Here is a 22,528-nt window from a genome sequence, read left to right on the forward strand (position 1 = left end):
GCCTCTAATGTGGTACTGATAGTGGAAATATTGCACAGATGACTCAGAGGACCGATGATCCTACTGGGTGAAGGGGATAGTGGAAAATGCTGAGTGTTCAGCCAGTTCTCTAGAATCTGAATGCGCAAAATGGAATTAAATCACAGTAATTTGATTTCAGTGTCTCTAAATGAATTCATTGTAAGAGGACATAGTCTGAGGCTGACCAAGAGAAGGAGAGCTGTCTATTCAACAGGTGTTATGGGTCAAACCAAAAAGAGATTGCTAAATCTTTTGAGTGTTGCCACATGGGGCTATATTACATGCTATGCAGTTATTACCCTTCAGCAGAAGTTGTGCGGCGGAGCACAGCTGCAGACGATTAAAGATACCACTGCCAGCATCTGACAGCAGAATGTCAGTGTCAAAATTCAATTTGAATTGATTAAATAAGGGATGGCAACACTTTTGTTTTATGGATGGCAGCACTTCAGTCGCTTTAGATGCTCTGCTTTCAGAAATAAAATTTTTTCCCTCCCTGCTATGTTTGTTGGGATGTTTTCAGTTGGATCGCAGTCATTTCTCCAGTCAATCAATTAAGCCAGGATTTGCCACTGTGTCTAAGAGTCAGCCACAAAAGAGCTGGTACGGTTCCCTGGTGCTTGGCCAAGAGGCTTCAGTGGGAGCAAGACATCAGGCAGCTTAATCTGACTTCCACCACTGGCACAAGGTTTAATGGATGTTAGGGCAGCAGAGAAATCATGTTCTGTGGTGTTCAGCTCCTGCTCTCTCAATGGCCCCGTACGCGCCGCCTTTCTCTCCGTGCCAAAAACACAGGGGCAGCTGACAGCAGAGCCAGCGTAGCTACCTGTGCCAGCAAGCTGCTCTACACAGGGCTATCGCCGCAACCTTTTGAAGCTTGCGTTGTGCTCCATAAATATATTTATTTGCATAGACCTGGTAGCGCTACACTGCCTGAGTAACTTGACGCGTTGAGTAGTCTCCCCTAAGTTAAATGGCAGTAAGTTGCTCAGAGATATAAGATTTTACAGGATTAGGCCTTAAATGCTGACTCCAGGCCAGATCTGCAGCAGGTATAAATCACTGCAGGTAATTTTCACCAGCTGAAATTCTGGCCCTAAGCCCATGAGTCGTGTTGTTATTTTTTCACATTGTAAATTCTTGCTGTTTCTTATTTATATTGCTTTAGCACTTTGGGGCACTTGTCAGGGGCCAGGACCCTATTGTGCTCGTCACCCTTTGAACAGAGATGCAAAAGACCCTTCTTGCCCCTGAGTGTTTGCAGTTTAAATAACACGTAAACCTGCATACAGTCATTCATCTCTCTCCAAGAGCGTTATTGCAATCAAGAACACAAATTCTGTGCCTGGGTTCATATTTTTAAGTAAAAAATTTGCACTCTGCTGTATATTATGTCTGAGTGACATTTTAAGCCTGGAATTTGTTGGAGCCAGTAGCAGTGTGGGACATGGACTTAAGTAATTGAAGTGAGAGGTCCAAAGTCTCTTCTCCTTTCTGATACCCTATTCGAGACATATCAAAAAGAGAATTCGCACCTAAATTGAACCTGAAGTGAGGGGAATCTTAACAGTAGCTGAATATCTCATATCTTTTTGGGTAGCATTGTATTTAATTATTGTTATGTTACTTTCATTTCAGTTGTACTGTATCTTCCAGCTCCATAGAGCTCTGGTTAGCACCTTGGGAATTATTGCTATTGCCTTTAATTACACTGGAAGGGGTTTAAAAGTAGTAAAACTACAACATTTTAGAGCTGAAATAATGCTAGAAAATTCCCCTTCAGTCCTGCCTGGCTGCTTAGAAAAATATGTACTGGCATACAGATCTCCAATTTACTATGTGATGGCCTCAACAGACCAGAAGAATATCATAGGGTGTATGTGTTTTATTGGTATATCATACTGACAGGCCATTCTTTCCTTCCATGATCTCTTTCACTGTTTTCTGTTTTTTGTTGGTTTGTGTTTTTTTTTTTATGCTAGTCAGGAGAAGACATGGCACACAGTTTCCTGGTCCCCTTTTTCCATTGCAGGATGAGCTTTACCCTCAGGCAGACCTTGTTGGGCTACTTTGTCATCAGATTGTGTAGGCATTGGAGCACAAATTAACAACAAAGAAATGGTTCTTGGCTTTTTTTCTAGATACTACTGTAGCCATTGACAATAAGTGTTTCTAAATAATTCCTGCTCTGCCCTAATCACTTATTAATTGCTTTTTGGCAAAGCCCTTGAAAGAGGCTTGGTGAAGGCTCTGAAGAAGTTGGATGACTATCTGAGAACCCCTCTGCCAGAGGAGATTGATGCAGACAGCACTGAAGAGGAGAAAGTGTCTAAACGCAAGTTTCTGGATGGAGATGACCTGACTCTTGCTGACTGCAACCTTCTGCCCAAACTCCATGTTGTCAAGGTAAAAGATGTCATGCGGTGGTCAAAGAAGCCTTATCTGACAATGAAGTGCCCTGCTCCGACAGCCATAAGCTAAAGCCAACATGTATTTCAGCAGAAGCACCTTAAGTTCTAGAAGAGCAGAGTCTGAAACACACTTTTGCTCCTCAGTATTTCCTATAGGTTAACTTAAGCAACTTTGTGTTTTGTACATGGGGAAATTGTCCCATCACTAATTAGTGGCAAAGGTACTATTAAGATCTAGGTATCCCATCTCTTTATTTTTACCCTACTGCAAGTAACAGCATATTTCATATTAATTAGTTCCCATTATTCTTAAAAGAGATGTCAAAACTTTAGTCAGTTCCCACCCATTTGTAACTTAAGAGCAGCAGTCCATCTTTTTGTGGAATATTTGTTCCATCTGGTATTTCACATAGAGAAGTTAACAAATCAAAGTCACCGCTGACGTCCAGGGTTTAAGATGTACAATGGTCGCTGGTATAGAGCAAGTGTTGTACATCATCTTGACTTCTAAATGTTGCATTTATTTAATTTATCAGATTACATGTTTCTTTAGAGTAAAGCAAGTACCTGGCAGACCTTGGCAAGCAAGAAAGCTAGGAATTAAAGCCAAGTCATGCATCTAATTTGGCTCCATGAGCCAAAACATAAACTGAGCCTGGTAGCTGGCTGCACACACGTGAAAAAAAAAAAAGTAAAAAAAAAAAAAAAAAAGGGCATAATTCACCAGGTAAGAGGTGTGATAATATCCTCACAACTTTAACTCTTTGTTTGGCTCATCTTTGTTGGTGATGTTAGAGTCAGATGATGCAAAATGAATGTGTGGCCTCATACTGGTTCCTGTCTCCTTGGGATGAAATGAAACATGTCAAAAGATAATTAAAATCTTTCTCAGACAAGCATAACCGTAGGATATTGCCTGAAAAGCATTTTACAGATGGAAGAATAGGGTAAATTATTAAGACTTTTTCATTTGATGGAAGATGTGTGCTGGAAATTGTGAAAATCTTGACTTAAGTTGCCCAGAAGGTTTTATCTTCCCCATGTGTGTGTGAAGCATCATTGAAGGCAAGAATGCTTAATTAAATGCATTTTAGGACAGGATTTGGACTTGCAAATACCAAGTGGATCCTGGTAATAAAAACAAATCACAGTCATTTCTGAGAACATGACTGTCCTAAGAAATCTGAGATGGAAAACAGCTCTACCACGTGCTTTAAAAATAAAGGGGAATTCTGTGGCACATGTGTATGTAATTTATACCCAGGAACAATTTTATACTGTCAGAAAAATTAGAGATTGGAAGCACTCATTAAATCAGCTAATCCATCCCTTCCTATCAGCTAGTTCATTCTGTCACCACAGGATTATTCTATATGGTATATTCTTACAGGAAAACTGAAATATCCCAATCCAGCAAGCTACTTAACCAACCATCTAGCTTTAAGTACACATTAGTCCCATTGACTTCAATGGGACTATACAGGTGCTTAAAATTAAGTATGCACTTAACTATTTTCCTGAATAAGGGCCTGAGTGTTTTTAGAAATCGAAAATTTTCCTTGATAGACAATTTCCTAGTCTAACAAGTCTTGAAATAACCATTTTCTCCCCCAGTTTATCCTAATACTCCTGTTTCTAATGTCTGCTAAATTATCTTGGTTTCTCGATCATGGTACCCATACCACCCTGAATTTTTCCTTTGCATGCACACAGATACAGCCTTTCGACAGATGTTGATGGTTGCATCCACTGACACCATTGGCCAGGCAAACTATATTACATATATTAAAAATAGAAATATAGTATATATAAAATATAATATAATGTTAAATATAAATATAATAGTTAATATGAAAATATGTTATATATAATTGTTACTAATGCCTTTCCCTTAAATCTGTCTTGCTTTTTATGATTCAGCTAATCAGCTCTTTCTTATGTGGTGTCTCAGCTTTAAGTGATGTGCATAAGACTGGCAAAAAAACACCAAAAAACAATATGGTAAAATTAATGAAATTCAGTTACCATAAAAGTAATAATCTGATGACAGTAGCCGTGCCATTGATTTAGAGGGTCCTTAGGCCAAATAGCATCCTTTCAAGACAGGGGACAACCAACAGTCACTTTTCAGGCTTTTCTATTATAAGCCCCTGAGTCTCTAAGTGTTTCTCTCCTTTCCTATTAATCATGTGACAAGAAAGAGTAAGAAGCTCTCTAAAAAGGAATCTGGAGTTATATCACCAGCAAGATGCTTTTTTCCCCCTCTTTTATCTTTGGTTTAGATTGTTGCAAAGAAATACCGCAACTTTGAGTTCCCGACAGAGATGACAGGGCTGTGGCGGTACCTGAAGAACGCGTATGCCAGGGATGAGTTCACCAACACGTGTGCGGCAGACAAAGAAATCGAGCAAGCCTACGCAGACGTGGCCAAGCGGCTCAGCAAGTCCTAACTGACCTCAGCGGTGGCTCAGTATCCCCTTTTACGGACTCTTCTCCTTGTTGCCTTAAGATATACTTTATCATTATGCTGTCTGGTTGGCATCTCTATGACTTCACCTGTTCAAGTGTATTTGTCAGGGACAAATCTGCTTCTCCCTGGAGAAAACAGAAGGCAGCTCTAGTGTGGGGGGCAAAGACCCTATGAAATCTGAACCTAAGATCTGGCTCAACTAGTATTATTCACAACCAGTGTTGGAAATGAGTCCACTTTACTAGTTTCTTGTTTCATGTTGAGAATATATCACCACCTGTATTCTTTGGAGTTCTAAAAATAGGAAATTAGCTGAAATTTCAAGTAAGAGAGTTAGGAACACATAGAACTGGTTCTTCTGTAGGTTATTTCAAGGATGCTTTTTCCACCAGTGCCGTTGAGATCCTTGAGGCAGAAGCAAAATATGAGAGAGAGAGGGAGAAAAAAGGATTTTGACCCTAAAGGAGACATGGTCTTAGCAGTTATATTTAAAAAAACTCTCTGAGTGCATATTCTGTTTTAGCAGGCCCAAGAGTTTATAGGGTATTTATTTTTAACTTGGCGCAAGAGGGGGAAGCCTGAGTGAATATGTCAGACTTGCAGATGCTACTTTGCATAAAATTTACATGATGCTGTTGGATCCAAATGTTTAAAGAGAGTGAATGAGCAATTGAGCAGACAGCCCTTGGAAGAGCGGGGTTAGCGCCAAAATGCCCAATGGATCTGCTAGTTGGTAGAGACACACAGACACAGCAGTAACGGGGACAGCATATTGACTCCAGCAAACAGAGGGAATTGGCACAGCTAACCAAACCACGTAGGATATTGTCATCTTGACTGTATGGTTGCCAGCTCCTTTATAATTGCTATCTTGGGAAACTTGGATAGGCAGGAGAAAGCTGTCGCTGTGCATGAATTCCAGTCAGGGGAAGCGCTTTCTTTGTGTTGGGCTCCAAATGGGTCACTTTCAAGCACTCATCATCTCACCCCAGGATAAGTTTGCTCTGAGAGCCTCAAAGAGAGCAGACTAAAACAGAGAGAGGCACATTTCCAGTCAGAAATTCAGCAAGTATGCTAGCAGAAATCCATGCATGATGCCTTAGTCCTGCTCATCCAGGGTCTACCAATCCAGGTTACATGATTCTGAATTAAGATTGTTTTCTAAAACTGATTTTGTTCTATCATCTCTAGCATCTGCCTGACACAATCTGCTTTATATTAGTGATTATTTGCACATTACTTCAGCAAAATCAGAATGACAGCTCTTTTGCGTGGAACTCACGTGCCCTGATATGTACAACAGTGCACATGGCTCTCAATTTTCAGTTTGGGGGGAATTATCATTGTTTTCAAAGATAAAATAAAGCTGAACTGTAACCTGATGTGGCTCCCCTTCTGATCAGAGCTGCTAAAGCTGCACTGATTTGAGGGGAACCCTAAGCTGGTGAGCTGTGGCCGCGGGGAACCTCGCAGCAGGTTTGTTTGCAGCCAGAGAGCTGGAGGACTGGAGACAGCATCGAAAGCCAGCCTCTGCCGTGTGATGCTGATGACAATCTGAAGCCATCCTGTTGCTTTGGTGGGATTATTCCACTTTTCACACTAACCCAGCTGGGAACAGAATGTTGCTCGTTGATTGTGAAGATAGTTTGTGGTTGACTATTGTTTTGCATGCAATGGTCAATTTGTTCTGAACTTTCCAAAACCTTGCAAGAAAATCCATGAACTCCCAAGTCTTCCCCTAGAATGGGCTATTTTAACAACGGCTAGACTGGAGGGCAAAGGCTCACACTCTTTAAAATATTGCTGAGAAATCAGCTGGCTCAGAGAACACTAATAGCAGCCAGAAAAATCTAATGAGATTAGAAGTGTCTGCGCAAGCACATGTGGCTTGTTAAAAACATTTCTTCATGAGATTGGAATTATTTGTGATTTTTTTTTTTTTTAAATTAAGGCAAGTATTTATTTATTTATTTTAATTGACTCAGTCCTTTCTGTCTGTCTTTCTGGCTTTGTTTTCACTCAGCATGCTGGTGAAGATGGCTCTGTCTGTTTGGAAAAGTGTTATTAGCAATGTAATTAGCAAACTCATTTGGAGTGGAAAGTCTTCTATGTGATCAGCGGTCACTGGGTTTTTTTTACTCTCAGTATGGTTTGGCTAGGAGCGTACTGATCAACAGCATCCACATTTTTTCTCAGTTGTTTTTTTTCCAGGTTTGTATTTCAATGAGTGGCTTTGCTTAATCACAGTTGCAGTGAATCTTTGAATGAAGACGCAAAGGCAGATGCAGATTCTTGCTCTGTACTTCTTATATTTAGCTCCTTAAAGAAGTTTGTCCAATCATGCAGAGGATCTCAGGCAGGGTAAGTGAACCAGTTCAGGGTCTGACCTGATTTCTGTCTCTGTGAATCTTCACCAGTTTGCTGAATCCCATGCTTCTGAAATGTTCTAATGTGTCTTTTTGTGATTTTGCTAGAAGAGGGACAAATCACAATCAGTTGATCTCAGCGGCCTCAAATTGCATCTGTTTAAAAAAGGTGATGTTTAAAAATGTTAGGGCTTAAACCAAAAAGAAAATGAGCTGTTAGTGCAATGAGATTTTTCTGAACTTTTAAGAACTTCTTAAAACCTTTTTAGCATTTCGTTATTAAATCTGAAAATCCCCAACTACCTTCCTTTTAATTAATAATTTAAAAATCCTTAAACTTCTTCATTTTTCTAACAATACCCCCCAAAAATCTAGATAAAATGTGTTGATAGATATGAGAAAGAATAAGAGGAAAATGAAACAGTTTTCAGCTACCGTGCCCGTTTTGTGTGAATTCAAGTCTCACTCTGCATCCTAACTTTGCGTTTTACTCTTAGCTCTATTATAGGCTGATCCAAGATTATGGACAGGTTCAGGCATTCCCTGACCTTTGTTTGGGTTTGAAATCCAAGCTCATGTTTTCAGATCTGTAACTTTCACTCACCTTTGTGCTTTTTAGCTTTAGCCATAGTCAGAAGCAGGAAATACTGGAAATCCTACACAGAGAAGTGTTTTGCTAAAATTTTGAACTCAGTTCTCAAGACTCAGGATCCATCACCAGTGAGATTTTGAAGGGCTCCAGACTCTTTTAGGCAGGTTTTTTTTGGTGACCTTCCATTGTATTTAGAATTATAAGTAATAAATATTAATCATACAGGATTGTATATCTACATTGGCAAGGCAGCATTTCTGAAAAGAATATAAGTGACAAGACAGACATTGCAGATTTACAATAACTTTGTTCATAAATTTTTTGCAAGATGTAAAGAAAGACATAGTGCAGAGGGGGAAGAAGCCAACAATGTGGATTTAATCATCTACATTTCAGAAATGCAGACCAAATGTCTGTAAAGATGTCCATTTCATCCAAACATTTCTGAGATATTTATTTCAAAGCTCCCTGTTCAGTCAATCCAACACTCCATTCATATTGGAACTAATATCGATTTTTCTTCTATTAGCAGTGGTATGGGAGTGCTAGAGGATCCCATATATTAGTTACTCTTTATTTTCTGTTAGACTATTTGAATTGCCAAGGGTCACCTTACTGTACAGGTAGGACTAAGGAAGTATCTTTCAAGACTATTTAAAAGAGAGCTTCTGAAAAATATTTTTTTCCAATAGAAAGAATCATATAATGATGCTGTTTTATCAGGACTAGTGTGGAATATAGAGCTACAGGCTACCAACTCTTCTTCTATGTTTGCATCAGCTGAAAAGCCACTGAAGGATGACAGTCAGTATCACAGAGAAACTGGACATCTCTGTTTCCTACAAGAAAGTTCAGCTGAATTGCAGTAGCAATTTATTTTGGATACGTATTTGTTTTATTTTAACCCCCAGCCACCTTTCCTCCTCTCTCATCCCTACTCAAAGTCAACTCCAAGTTAGCCATAACCATTCTACCATTTCCTCAGTGCTAAGTAGCAGGTTTGCTCATGGACGGGCACATGGGCAAGCATGTTTTAGCATAATGCATCTGTTTTGTGGGATGAAGTCCAAAGGCCACTGCTTGCAGCACTGCTCCCACCACTGCGCCAAGCAGCGAGGGTGAGAAGCAAAGAGGGCTCCCTTTCTGCATTGACTGAGTTTGGCTAATTATCTGAGTTTAAGGTATTGCAAAAATTTTGGCAGTGGAAATCCCACTTATGTAAAGCCCCAGAAGCACATGGAAACATTCACTTATTAAATGAATTGATATTTTAAAGAAAAAAATAACCCTGAGGTCTTGTGTCCTCCTTCATGTGTATTCTTTTAAGCATCAGGAAGTTTGCATTTGTTTATTATTCTGCTAGATATATTCATTATTCTTGAATTGCTTTTGATATTAAGAAGTATTTTTCCAGTAAGATTTTTGCCTTTCTGCTGAATCTTTCATCTCTTCATTAATTTTGATGTCTGCAATGACCTAGTAATTCCAGAGCAGGCAGGAAAGCTGTGAGGCTCATACTTGTTGAGAAGTTGAAGGAGGTAATGATTTTTTTGGAGAAAACAGTATTAAAAACATTTTTAAAAAAATGTGTCTTTTCATCTGGGATACTTTAACCAAGAATGATAGACTGTTTAGTCTGGACTGTGATTTTCAGCACAGACCTGAGCAAGCCACCATGTTTAAGGTGGCTTTGCCTAGGGATTTCCCCAGGATACATAGCAATGTTCCCTCTGAGTCACAAAATTTCCCATTTCCTTGGTCAGAGGGATCTACTGGTTTGTATTGGCACTGAACTATGACAGCCCACTAACAGTGCTAGGCAGTGAAAATAGGGGTCCTGTTTCCTTCTCTTCACTTCTAGCTCATGTGCAGGGAAAGCAGAAAACATTAATCTGTTTTATTTCCTTGCCCCACATCACAAGAAACACTCCAGCCCTAGGAAAGCACAGAAACCCCATCCAACACTGGTTTTCAAAGCTTGATCAGTCCATGTTTTAACATGCGACATAAAGGTCTGAAGAGCCCCGTGTAACTCCTCAGGCACTCACCATGCAGTGTTACAGGACTCAGCGGTGTCTCAGAGACCGCAGCAATCGTGTTATTCCCCTGTTGCCCCAAATCATTCCCCTTTCACCATTTATTGGAGAGATGCTAAAGCTGAAAATCCTCCAGAGAATTCACTTGAATGTGGTGTATTTTGAGCTGTGCTCATCAGCTAACCAGCTCTGAATGATGACATTGTCGCAGCTCAGCAGGTCGTGCCTCTGCTGCCAAATGGACAACCCATCACCCGTTGGAGTAGCAGCGCTTGGGTGGGAAATGCCGAAGCTGCTCAGCCAGCAATGGTGCAACCACGATGAAAGGTTTCAGTGCCACCTTTTCTCCAGCCCAGCTCTCTAGCTGATGTTTGTTAGCAGCTCAGCTGGGGCCATGATCCAGCGCTAATGAGCATTTCTAGCTTGCAGCATGTGAATAGAGACTACTCATGTGTTTAATGTTAAACATGTGCTTGCCTGCTTGCCTGGAGAGGGGCCTAAAAGTCATGACAGAAAAGCCTATATTAATGAAGACCATTATTATTCTCTTTCCTTTGAAATCCAGTGGCAGAATTCCCAGTGGGGGAATTCCCAATAGGAATTCCCAGTAGAGCCCAAGGCTACATAAGCATGAAGACGTTTCAAGAGTGAAGATGTCCTCAGAGAACAGAAAACACTCAAGAAGAAAAGCAAGCAGCAGTGATATATAAAGTCTTCCTACAGAAGCAGGACAGGGGACCCAGCTCTGTCCTGGTGGTAACTGAAGGGACACCACCAGTGTGGTCAGGCTCCATTCTGGTTTATCATGGGGAGATTCAGAGTGGAGCTGGGACCAGGCCACGCTGGCATTGTAATGCCAAGGCATGTTCTGCTGTATCTCCAACCACACTCCCTGTGGTGGTATCCCACAGTATAATGATGCCTCCATTGTGTCTGCCTCACTCTTATTATGAAGTGGCTTGTCTAGAGAAAACTAAGAAGGGTGGTTTTTTTTTTTTTTATATATACATGGAGTAAAAACAATCCAAATATGCTTTAATGGTTCTCAACATGATACTGTCAATTCGCACCACAGGGTGGAATTTGTTGGTGGAAATTAAATTATATTAAATTAAAACAGAAAAGCTTGGCTATTGCTAATGGGTACTACTGGGAGCCCTAAAAGCAGTTTGCACTGTAGAACCATAACAGGAGTGAACATCCTTTAATTCCCAGAATCACTTCGGTTTCACAGGGTCATTTCAGCCTGTTCGTCTGTGCTGCTGAGAAGTTGCTCTTTCCCTGTCTCCCTAGATCTATAAACTCTGAAGAATTAGGCAAATGACTATAGGCACCACATTAATCTTTTTCACTTTCCACACCCCTCCTCCCCTTCATTAAATTAACTACTTTAGTTTGGAAGTAAGTGATAAGTAAATAGTATTTACAAACAGCAAATTTCTCTGCTTTTTCATTAGGGAAGTTTTTAAGAGCTTTCAGGAAATGAGAGGTTATCCTCAGCTTTGGGAATAAACTGTGGTATAAAATATATAGAGAGAAGTGTGATTCTGATTAAATAATTTAAGCAAGAAGATTACAGTTTGTTTTAAGGAGCATGCTTAGGACTAAACGAACAGAATATTCCAGATAATGCAATCATAGATTCATAGAATCATTTAGGTTGGAAAGGACCTTTAAGATCATTGAGTCCAACCATTAACCCAACACTACCAAGCCCACCACTAAACCATGTCCCTAAGCACCACATCTACACATCTTTTAAATACCTCCGAGGATGGTGACTCCACCACTTCCCTGAGCAGCCTGTTCCACTGATTGATAACCTTTTCTGTGAAGAAATTTTTCCTGATATCCAACCTAAACCTCCCCTGGCACAACTTGAGGCTGTTTCCTCTCATCCTATTGCTTGTTACCTGGGAGAAGAGACTAATAGGGAAAAGACAATAGGGACTTAAGATTCAGTTCTAATCTCCATTGGAGTTTTTTTAATTACTTATTGTATAACATAGAAACTATATATATATTTTCACTTTATTTAACTGAATTATTTAATTCATTAATGCTGTAAAGTGTTTCAGGATGGAAGGTGGCATACAGAGGAAAACTGATACTCTTGCAACAGCACTATTACTACTGTGTCTTTGATTTTGTTCCCACTGGAATAGACAAGAGCCATGCCACTTAGTTGTATAGAAGCAGGATCTCAACTTCACAGCTCCAGAGAGTTCGGCAGTCTCTGCGGAGGATGGGGGAGTTTGTTGTTTATCATTCCGAGTCTTGCAGTGGGCACAGCACATTTCAGAAGGCGTACAGGACCATCCTCGGGTGAACGGATAGTGTTGCTTGTGAATGGCCACAGTGAATCCCCTGCTGTTATACAATGAGATTAAGCCATCATGAGATGTGTACTGGCTAACCCCTAACCAGACACATTTGCCTGCAGCGCAGCCGCTAAATTGGTCTGACATCAGGAACCGCAGCGTAAGAGCTTGGCCTCAGAAGTGAGTCAAAGTGGCATCTTTGTCACCAGTCATTTTCTATTTATAATGACACAGATCTATTTTATAATCACGGGGAGGCACAACAGGAGTGGGCTTTGTTCCGCCTAAATCGCGTTTCTCATGCGGGTGCGTTTAAACACAGCCTCTGGCCCCATGCCGCACTCCACACACACACCCAAGGCGGGCGATTCTGGCACAACAATGCACACCCTGTCGTGCTTGAATGCTCAAAGACTCCTGCGCTGAAGAAATAAACTCCTGCTAAATGGCTTAAAAATGTTCCCTTAAGTGTGCTGCACTGCCACCCTGCCTCGCTTCTCAGTTCCAATGCCATTTTGTGTCTAAGCCTTGGGTTTCAAATAAATCAGGAGTGTGTTGTGTTGTTTAGTGCTGGAAGCACTGGGCATTATTAACCATGAGAAACCGGGGAGAAATACCCCAAACCCGAACTCAACCCTTTTTTTCTAGGGCAAAACTGACTGCTTGTGCACGTGACTGTATTTTCAGAGGCTGCAAATCAATTCCCAATAGCTGCTTGGTTTCCTTTCTGGAGAACAGGTCCTCATCTCTGCAAATCCTCCTCACTACGATGGTATCCCACTCCTTTTTTTTCTTTTTTCTTTTTTTTTTTTTAAGTTAGGGGTTCTTCTCTGCATTGCCTAGAAATTTATGATCAAGCGATTGATAGATTTATTTTCATAGATTGTTTCCAATTCTAAAGCCTGAAGATCAAAACCAAGTTGCATAGTGAGATTTGGTGTTGAACAGAAATGCTTTTTTACCTCAAAACTCACTAATTTTCAAATCCTGACTCATTTGGGGCACAATTCTGGTTACTTAGAGAGGGGTCTGAGGTTGAAAGAGCGGAAGGGGAGCCCACTGTACATGCTTCTGTCCTTCCACTGAGAGAGGATAGCAGGAACCAGTCTCAAAGTCCTAAGAGGTATATGGACATGTTTTCCATCTTCAGTGTGAAAGCAACCTGTAAAGAGACCTGAATGTCCCTAAACTGACCCACAGTTGATTAAAAGTTGCAATGACATGAAAAAGCAAAATTTGGGATATGAACAATAACATGATGATCAGGCACGGTGCCTCTTCAGGGCATTATACAGGTAAAAATATCTCATTTGAAAGGACACTCAAATTTTTAGGTACTGCAAGTCCAGGGCTAGATTTCCTTCACCAAATTGTCATTCACCTCAGAAATACCTAATGGCTGTTGGGATTGTCACCACCTGAACTGCTGGGGTATAAGCAAAAGTGGTAACTCTTAAGGAGAAAGCAGGAATGATGTTTAAACTCAGAACTGGTAAGCTTCAAGAAAAGTCATTTATTTGTAAACAACTATTTTATAGTGGTTGACAGTGAAAAGTAATTGTGCATCTAGGGGTCTCTATCAGATAAGAAAGACAGGATAAATCCCTTCGCATACTTGTGATTTTCAGTTGAGGCACATCCTCTGTGAATGGGTAATTTTAGATTAGACTGTAACGTTTTGGGCTAAGAATCACCTATTTCTTCTCTGTGTGTGCAGCTCCTAACCAACAGGAGCCTGATTAGAGCCTTTGTGTGCTGCTCTAACCCTCGTAGGATATAGTAATAAGAATAATATAATTAAAATGTCGTTGCAGTTCACCTTTACTATTATGATTGTGCGGCTTGTACTCTGTCAACTGTGAATAAAGTTGATGTCCTTTTTGTATATTACGTAGTATATTTTATTATTGAAGAAACAGTTAACTTTAATTTTTAAAAGCAAAAAGGTATCTGCTCATTGCTTCATTTTAAGCTTTTGGATAAATAAGCAAATGTTTCTTTTGTATCCTTCAAATGAGTATCTGTTAAATAAGTAAATTCACCTTCCTAAATTGGAGCTGTTTATAATCTTATATTCCAAGAGTGATTAACACCTGATAATTTGAATAAAAGTGGTTTATTTTCTCATTGGGTTATTCTTGAACTTTTGTTTCATTTGTTGATTGGTTTTTTTTTAAACAGGTAACATTTCCTTGGCTGCAAGAAAAAACGTGTGCTCACAGCTTCAATACAGCTATACTCATCACTGGATCTAAAAACCAATCTAACAGAAATAAAGGGAAAGACAGCAAGGACAAGTAAGCTACATCTTAGAATGAGAGGAAATGGCCTCAAGTTGCACCAAGGGATGTTTAGATTGGATATCAGGAAAAATGTTTTCACTGAAAAGGCTATCAAGCAGTGGAACAGGCTGCCCAGGGAAGTGGTGGAGTCACCATCCTTGGAGCTACTTAAAAGATGAGTAGATGTGGTGCTTAGGGACATGGTTTAGTGGTGGACTTGGCAGTGCTGGGTTAACAATTGGACTCAATGATCTTAAAGGTCCTTTCCAACCAAAATGATTCTATGATTCTATGATCTATGCTAGAAGAAGAAACATGGCAGGGCATAAACTCATGCACCATCCCCAGATGTTGGTGCCGTATAGAGTCTCCAAGGCAGTGTCCAAGTGCAGTACATGGGATATGAGAACCGGTGGGGTTATAGTAGAGGTCTATAAAATAACGGATGGGGTGAAATGGGGAATGATCATTCAGTATTTCTCATATCACAGGTTAAGTGTTTCTACTAAAATAATGAAACATCAAGTTTAAAACAAACAGAAAGAAGTACCTTTTTACACAGTGTATAATTAAATGTTGGAACCCTTTCCCAGCAGATGCTGTGCAGATCAAAATGAATATGGGGTTCAAAAATGGATATGATAACTTTATGAAGAACAGATCCATTAATGTTGTTAAACATGAAAGTTTCGATGCAATTTCCAGGTCAAGAAGCCCCCAAATACCAGGACTGGGAGAGGGTCCAGGGAGAAGTAGGTTTCCACTTGCCTTATTTCTTATATTGCTTCTGCTGCAAGAGATTAGACACAGCTGAGGTAGGGCTGGGTGGCTTGGCTCCAGGATGGCCTTTCTGATATTATGATACACAAATGTGAAGCGTTGTAAATTTTATTGCAGCACAACACTTTGAATTTAGCTTCCTCAAAGCAAACCACTTCCAGAGAGGCATTAGAGACAGAGGCTCTGAGTCCCTCTCATAGCAAATGACAGGGAATCACCATCCATCTGAAATAACAAAGAGTTCATCACCCAACAGCTGCAACTGGAGAGGAACAAACAGGATTCCTTCCGGTTTACGTTTCAGCTTTTCTTCTGGTTACCAAAGACTGTATGTTTGGGCCACGTCTCTCTAGTACCACATCTCTCTTGATGTGATGTGTGATATAAAAATGAGAATTTGTTTCAAAGTCTTCAAACCCAGGCTGGTAAGTGCCAGCCTAGTGTTTCAGCTTTAACTAGTGCTGAAATAGCTATTCAGTTGTTCAGAACTGTAGAAGTCCAGGGCCTTGGCTGATTGCTTTTGGACTAAGCCCTCAATATGCAAGGACCCTGGTGCACCTTCATAGCAGATGTGGTCTTTCCCTTTCTCTCAGGTTGTGACAGCATGGAGGGAAACCAGGGCACCTGCAAAACTCACCATCAGACATATCAAAGAATGAATAAATAGGGTAACACAATCCCTTTTTTGCCTAATTAGTAACCAGTCCTGAATGGAAATACAGTTTTGCTGTTTGGTCACTCAACTGCATGAGGGTTGACCATGGCCAGCATTGCTGTGGGTGATTGGTATCACTGCTGTGCATGTTCTCGTAGGAACCCACACCTTGCACAGCTCCATCATGTCACTGCGTTGCCAGAACCACGTTCATGAGACTGCGCCATCCTGAGAGTGGCTGGTACTGAATGCTTCAAAGGGTGGTGCCAGGAGCCCCAGCACTCAGGGTTTAACCTGCTGACCAGACACAAAACATGTTCCACACTGGTGGTGGTTTTTTAGTGTTTATTTAATTAAAAATAGTTACCTATGGCTCTGGCTCCTCTCTGTACAAACAAACCTGACACGGGTCTCAGACTCTCCAGACGCTGGCCTAGGTGATATTTTACAGTAGTGAGTGCATCAGGTCATTAGGCACTGTGTAAAATAAGAGATTCCTGTGCATGAGTGATTGTGATTGCAGACCTGAATGATGAAAAATGGGGTGAGTAACAACCTGGGTCACTCATTATTTTTCCTGTCTTTATTTTCTCATTCCTTATGCATCTGCTCCGAACAAGCCACAGCTGTGTCTCTATGCTGCTGGTCATTTTTTTGGTCATTTGGTCTCTGAAGTATTGTTTCTATCCAGCGAATCGCTCTGTCTGATGGGGATTTGTACTGCTGTCTCTCCCTGCCTGCCATGTGAAAAATAAAGTCCTTAGCAGGCTCCATGGAGCTACTGGCATTTCTTCCTTCAGGGATGGGATGGGGGGGGATCTTTGTCAAGGAAGGTTTAGTTTGGTTTTTCTTTTTTATCTCAATACCTGCTGTAACACTCTACACATCCTGCTAGACACGCTGCAATCAGTCCAGTCTGCGCCAGGCAAGAGTTTAGACATTTCAGGTGTCATCCATCCTTCATATCTCGTGCATGCCTTTCCTTTCATAAGCCCAGCAGATGCCTTTAATTGCCAGCTACTGCTCTTGGCTTTCCAAGAAGTAGCAGAGGAACTATGGAGTCCCTCTGGCAAAGGATGAAACAAAGGGGCCCAGCAGTGTTATGACATTTTCTTGCACTGAATTGGCTTTGGGAAGAATGGGCTCTTTCCTCCCGTTAGATAAGCATAGAAATCTTAAGCAGATGCTTGCAAAACATCAAACAAATATATACTTAAAAAAAATAAATATCGGCTATACCCACATGCCCCATAATCTGGCTAATATTCAGCCACCGCTAACAGTATCTAGCCTTTCTCTGGTGAAGCCTGGAGGAAAAGGAAAAACCCACAGTCTAGTCACTCCACAGCAGGACTGCAACTGGCTCCCCCAGCACCAGCATGCCAGGGCTGAATGTGGCAATACCAGGAGCTGGTGGCCAGTCTCCAATCCGCCCTGTTGTTCAGCAACTAGAGGGAAACGCAGCCCTTCTCTCCTGTGTGTTGTGTGTACACTCCAGGGGCTTTAATCTGTTTAAGTTTCTCCTTAGATCAGTGTTGCGGAATGCGAAGGGGAATTTCATGCCATAGGGAAGAAGGTGCAGCAGTCTGGAAAGCCTAAATTGCCAAAAACAAAAAGAAAGGGTGTTTTCTTCAGTGCTTAAGTAACCCTTATGCTCCTGATTTCTATGGCAAAGATAATAGAGGGGATTTCTTCTAGTTCCCTTGCATAGGAAAGCCACAGGTTTTGGGAGAAGCTAGATGGAAGTATATCCATTGAGAAGTGTGAGAAAGAATTTACTGGAAGAAGTTCCCCCTCCCCTCAACCCTTTATTAAAACAATATTAAAGAACATTATTGGCGCCAAGGGAAGGACTTTTAAGAACCTGCTGGAGTTTTGCACGATGCATGATTGCATCCATGCAATCCTCATTCACCCACTCGTGCGGACGGTTTGTGGTACCAGCTTTCATCGGCTCGCGTACCACGTCCTGCGCAGGTCCTGCCCCTTCAGCACTCTGAACGGGTGATGCAATTTGTTTTCTCGGCAATGATGTGTGGTGCTGGGCCTTCTTTATTCCTTATAACTCAGTCTGTTAGGAAACTCTTTAAAATAGTCATGGTGTCATGTGCTTTTTACAGCAGCGTTGTTTGTAACTGCTGCACAAACATTCATTAGATCACTCCATGTATCCCTAAGGGGGAAAGGATGACGTTTCACAGCGTGGGAACCAAGACTGAGAACTTCAGATACGAGTTTTCCCTTCACTTCGGATGCTCCGTTTCACCTATTTAAGACGTGATTTTTTGCAGTATGTTGCACTGCACAGCACTTTGAGGGTACTGCTGTACCATTGAATTCGATGCTGTACCAAATATATTCAAAACTGGGACAAACTGACACAAAATGGCTCTTGCCCACACTGGCTTTGACCCTCCTAAACTGGATGGCTGCCTGCAAACTGCTTATTAGAAACAGGCCATGGACAAATGAACTTCCAAACAATGCTGGGGACAGAGTGGTTTGGGAGGGTGCTAGGTGGCCTGAGCCAAGAGGTCTCTCACAGTCTAGACATACATACTTATGTATATGGTGTTTGTACACGTATATACACTAAGTAGTAAAGGCAGGTATTTGGGTTACATTCCCACCGCTTTCAAGTGCAACTGGGAGTGCTCAGAGCTCCAGCACCTCAACTGTTGCCACCTCAGATCCTAGTGCCACTATAAAAAGTACCAAATTTGGCTCGGATGAGCAGTATTTGGTCTTTCCTAAGTTTGGTGCGACTTTGCAAGTATAGTAATGTTTTAATGTATTTTTTCCTTTGTATAATGTTTTGTGTGTGTGTGCATATGTATGCATGCACACATATGTACATCTGTTTATACATATGTATGCATACACGTACGGTGGCATCCTTCCCTCTGAGCAGCATTTTAATTCTGGGTATCTGTAATGACCACAGGTATCGGTAATGATCACAGAAAATCAGTGCAGTTGGTATTTGAGCTGCCACAGGGGACTGACTAGCTTTTGCACCATGTCTCCACTGAAGCCCGAGTCCTAGGGAGGTTAGTTATCACACCACAGCGAGAGTTATGCTTCCATGCCCCTTTGGCCAGGAAAATTTTCTACCTCTTGCCATGGGGCATGATTCCCCAGGGAGAGCCACGCGGCTGTCAGAGCCAGTTGGATGCTTTGCTCTGCATCCAGCCGGAGTAGCGCTCGTATTTATGGTGTATGGGCTTAAATCTTTACTCATAAAGCAGCAGCTTTAGCTTTTCATTGTCAACGTGGATGTTGAACTAATCAGAAAGGGGAGCAGGGGAAGGGTGGGGACCGGAAAAGAGAAGTTTGTGGGAACATAACAACGTTAAAGAAAAAACTGCTTGCTGTCAGTTAAGTCTCTCCATTAGTTACCTCTACCATTATGGATTCATTTTCAGATCCAGACTTCAATATACATAACTTTAAATCACTAACATCCTTCATGGCTCTGTGATTTGCTGGTTCCATATGTAGCCTCTTGGCCCATTGCGTTGGCACAGGTTCAATTCTTGTTCTTCCTTTGTGTTACGGTTTTCTTGTTTTGATGGGGCGAACGGGAGGGGAAGAAGAGGGAAAGAGCAAGAAAGGGATGGTGAGACAGAAGGCAAGTGATGGGGGAGAGGGAAAGGATGGGAGGAAAAGAGAGGAGAAAAAGGAAAAGTAGAAATAATAAAAACTGAAACAGCTTAAAATAAATAGGAAGAAGTAAAGAAACAGTGCGAAAAAAGCAGAAAGATGAAAACGATGAGAAATGTTGTCATGAGCAGCCGTCCCCATCCCTCTGCTTGTGTCAGCGCTGACATTCTGAGGAGCGGGAGGAGAGGGCTGGTACAGCCTTCCCGAGTGCCTGAAATGGCAGTGCCATGCTGCTGCTCGTCCCCCGCAAACAGGCTCAGTCGCCACCTAAACTTTATAATTAAGCTCACTGAGATTTTGCTTGGGGTCTGGGCTGACAGCTGTATTGAATTTTGGTTTATTGTGTGATTTATCAGGGCCGTCGATGGGCATTTGGATGATTTAGTGCTGCAAAAATACCTTGGAATGCAACACGCAGCAATATCTGCATTATTAATAACAATAATAATAAAGATAAATGTCCCTCCCCAGAGCTTTCGATGGCCGTGCCACTCAATTTAACATTTTAACAGTGGCATGTGGCCCCTCCATGGCACCTGGTAACGTCTGATGGATTCGAGCAGGCAAAGAAAAGGTTATTTGTCAAACGCTCAGCCTCAACTGTACGGTATTTTGAAAGCTCCAGGTCAGAGCAGCCTGAGCTGCATTCCTGTCCCTGACATCCAGCGAGACTGAACTTTGTCATGTTATTAAGCTGTCAGCAGCACTGGGGCGTTATTTAGATTTCTGGTGGGAACTCCTTGCACATGCTTGGGGTGCTCTAGTGGGATTATATCAACACCATTGTAAAACACACACAAATGAGCTGTGCTGTAATTACCACATGAAGACCCCGCTTGGCTGGGTTAATCAGCAGAGAATGGAAATACCAGATAAACACAAATGGGCCACCAGGATGTTTATTCCAGTGGCAACAATGCCATTGTTTTCTACGGAGATCGGCCTGATCCTAGGGCTCCTCTGGCAGCCAAACCACCGACTGATGAGCATCTGGGCCATGCACGGAGAAGCAACATGGGGCTCTGTTCCTCTCCTGCACCAGGGTCCTACAGGCATGACTGGCAGGACTGGGGCTGGGAAGACGCAGCGGAACCAAGATGTGATATTTGCTGTTGTAAAAAGAAAAAAAAAAAAGGAGGAAAATGTTTTCTCTACATCCCTGCACCATTTCCACTCAAAGGTCTACTTTGCATGAGACTCTTGTGCCCACCAGGTAGGACAGAGGCTGCTTTCTGTGCACCCCTCCCTGTGATGCTCTCTGAAGTCGAAGGGGCAATTATGGCTTTATCAGTTCCAGCTGCCTGTCAGAAATGGCACGCTGGGGAAAAGCAGCTGTCTGGGGAGTTTTGGTCTGTTGGTTTCCATTCAACAGATCACATTGTAATGTGCTTTTACCATTCACTGTTTTTGGGGAGAGACACAACCTGGTTTAAATTGGCAGGGGAAGGACTGCACTGCCCAGTAGCTACAAGCCACACTGGCCAAGTGGGACCATGGTGGCACTGACCATCCCAAGCAGAGCAGAGGGCTGAGATCCTCCTTCACAAGTCCTCCTTTCTCTGCCCAGTACATCAGACTTGTTTTATCTCCATAGCACCTGGCTGCTGTAACTAACACCATAGATGGTGTCCTTGTCCCAGGTGTCTGCTACAACCACAACTCTGCCAATGGATGAGGGATTGCCTGAGCACTCCCTAAGGTGATGAGGGTTGTTGTTTGGAGTAGTTTGAATGAGCAGTGAGGATGGTTGTGCACAAGCCTGCCTGGCTCTGTCAGGAGGTGATGGCAGAGCACTTGGTTAATCCCTTCCTCTGGAAAAACTACAAGGAAGCATCAGGGATGGTGACAAATAGTGAATGTGTAACATCAGCATCATTTGGCACAGCAAGCTTTGAAAGAGGTTTTCCACACAGCCTGGCATCCTGCTATAGTAATGTAGCAATATAATAATGAAAATATATGACACTCCATGTCAATAATATAATAACTGCTTGAAACAACTGCTGCTCCCACAGTTTTGCAATCTAAATGGGATAAAGATGTCTTACTGGAGCCTCCATCTGCAGAGAGAGGATTGTCCAGAGATGTTCACTAATCACTCAAATAGCCAGGCTAATATTTCAGCCCTCATCTCCTGGACAGTAATGTGCGAAGCCCAGGATGCCATTCCTGGCATAAATAGAGGGGCTTGCAGGAAGGTTTTCTTCTCCGTGGAGGGGAGAGGAAAAGGGTGGTGTTGGGTTGCAAGAGAAACCTAGAGACAGTGGGCTGGGGAGAGAAAATAAGAGCCAAAAGTGAAGGGTCTTTTTGCCATCCGTTAGGTCTATGGAAAAGTATAGCCAGACTGTTCTGAGAAGCTCCTTTCTGAGTACCCAAGTGTCCCTGTCTTCCCTCATTTTTGGGACCATGTGGGACACCAGAGACTGAATAACCATGACAATCTCATTGCTATCTCTTCCCCCTGCTCTATTTGCCACATCTCTCTCTCCCATGCACCATGTTAGCTCTTGATCTCCCATGTGACATTGAGGCCCACCATGCTCAGCATTAGAGCTAAAAATGCAATTGATAAATTATACTGACCAACAAACCCTTGTCTCCTCAGTGCCACCACCACTATAGCAGCCAAAGGAATGGACATCACAAATCTGCTCCTCTCCTGCCTTTACGCACTTCTCAGCAAGGCCAGTGACATCGTGATGTCTCCCAGGAGCCCCCTGAGAGCTGTGAGTGTGGCTCGTCACCTGCAGGGACCCAGCCAGGAACCCCTTGCTGCATTGGTGACATGGGGCCCCAGGGGCACAGCTCAGTTTTATGATCAGTTTTGGAAAATTCGAATGCACAGCTCATAGATCTTCTGTGTGTGACTCCTCAGTTAGGGGCTCTTCTGAGCAATGTCTATCCCAGATGAAAAACATTATTCAGCCAAAA

At 42.1% G+C, this 22,528-nt stretch overlaps 1 protein-coding gene across 2 annotated transcripts in view; it reads left to right on the forward strand.

Moving 5' to 3' along the window:
- Nucleotides 1-14,344, forward strand: part of CLIC5 (chloride intracellular channel 5) — an 87,025-nt gene extending 72,681 nt beyond the window's left edge. For both annotated transcript variants that reach the window (XM_068421486.1, XM_068421571.1), the window contains exons 5-6: nucleotides 2,246-2,427; nucleotides 4,715-14,344. In XM_068421486.1, coding sequence (XP_068277587.1) covers nucleotides 2,246-2,427; nucleotides 4,715-4,882 — 350 coding nt within the window. In that variant the 3' untranslated portion in view covers nucleotides 4,883-14,344. The remainder of the gene's footprint in view (nucleotides 1-2,245; nucleotides 2,428-4,714) is intronic.
- Nucleotides 14,345-22,528: the final 8,184 nt, after the last annotated feature.

Source organism: Nyctibius grandis, chromosome 1 (assembly GCF_013368605.1).
Source record: "Nyctibius grandis isolate bNycGra1 chromosome 1, bNycGra1.pri, whole genome shotgun sequence".
Classification (NCBI taxonomy): Eukaryota; Metazoa; Chordata; class Aves; order Nyctibiiformes; family Nyctibiidae; genus Nyctibius; species Nyctibius grandis.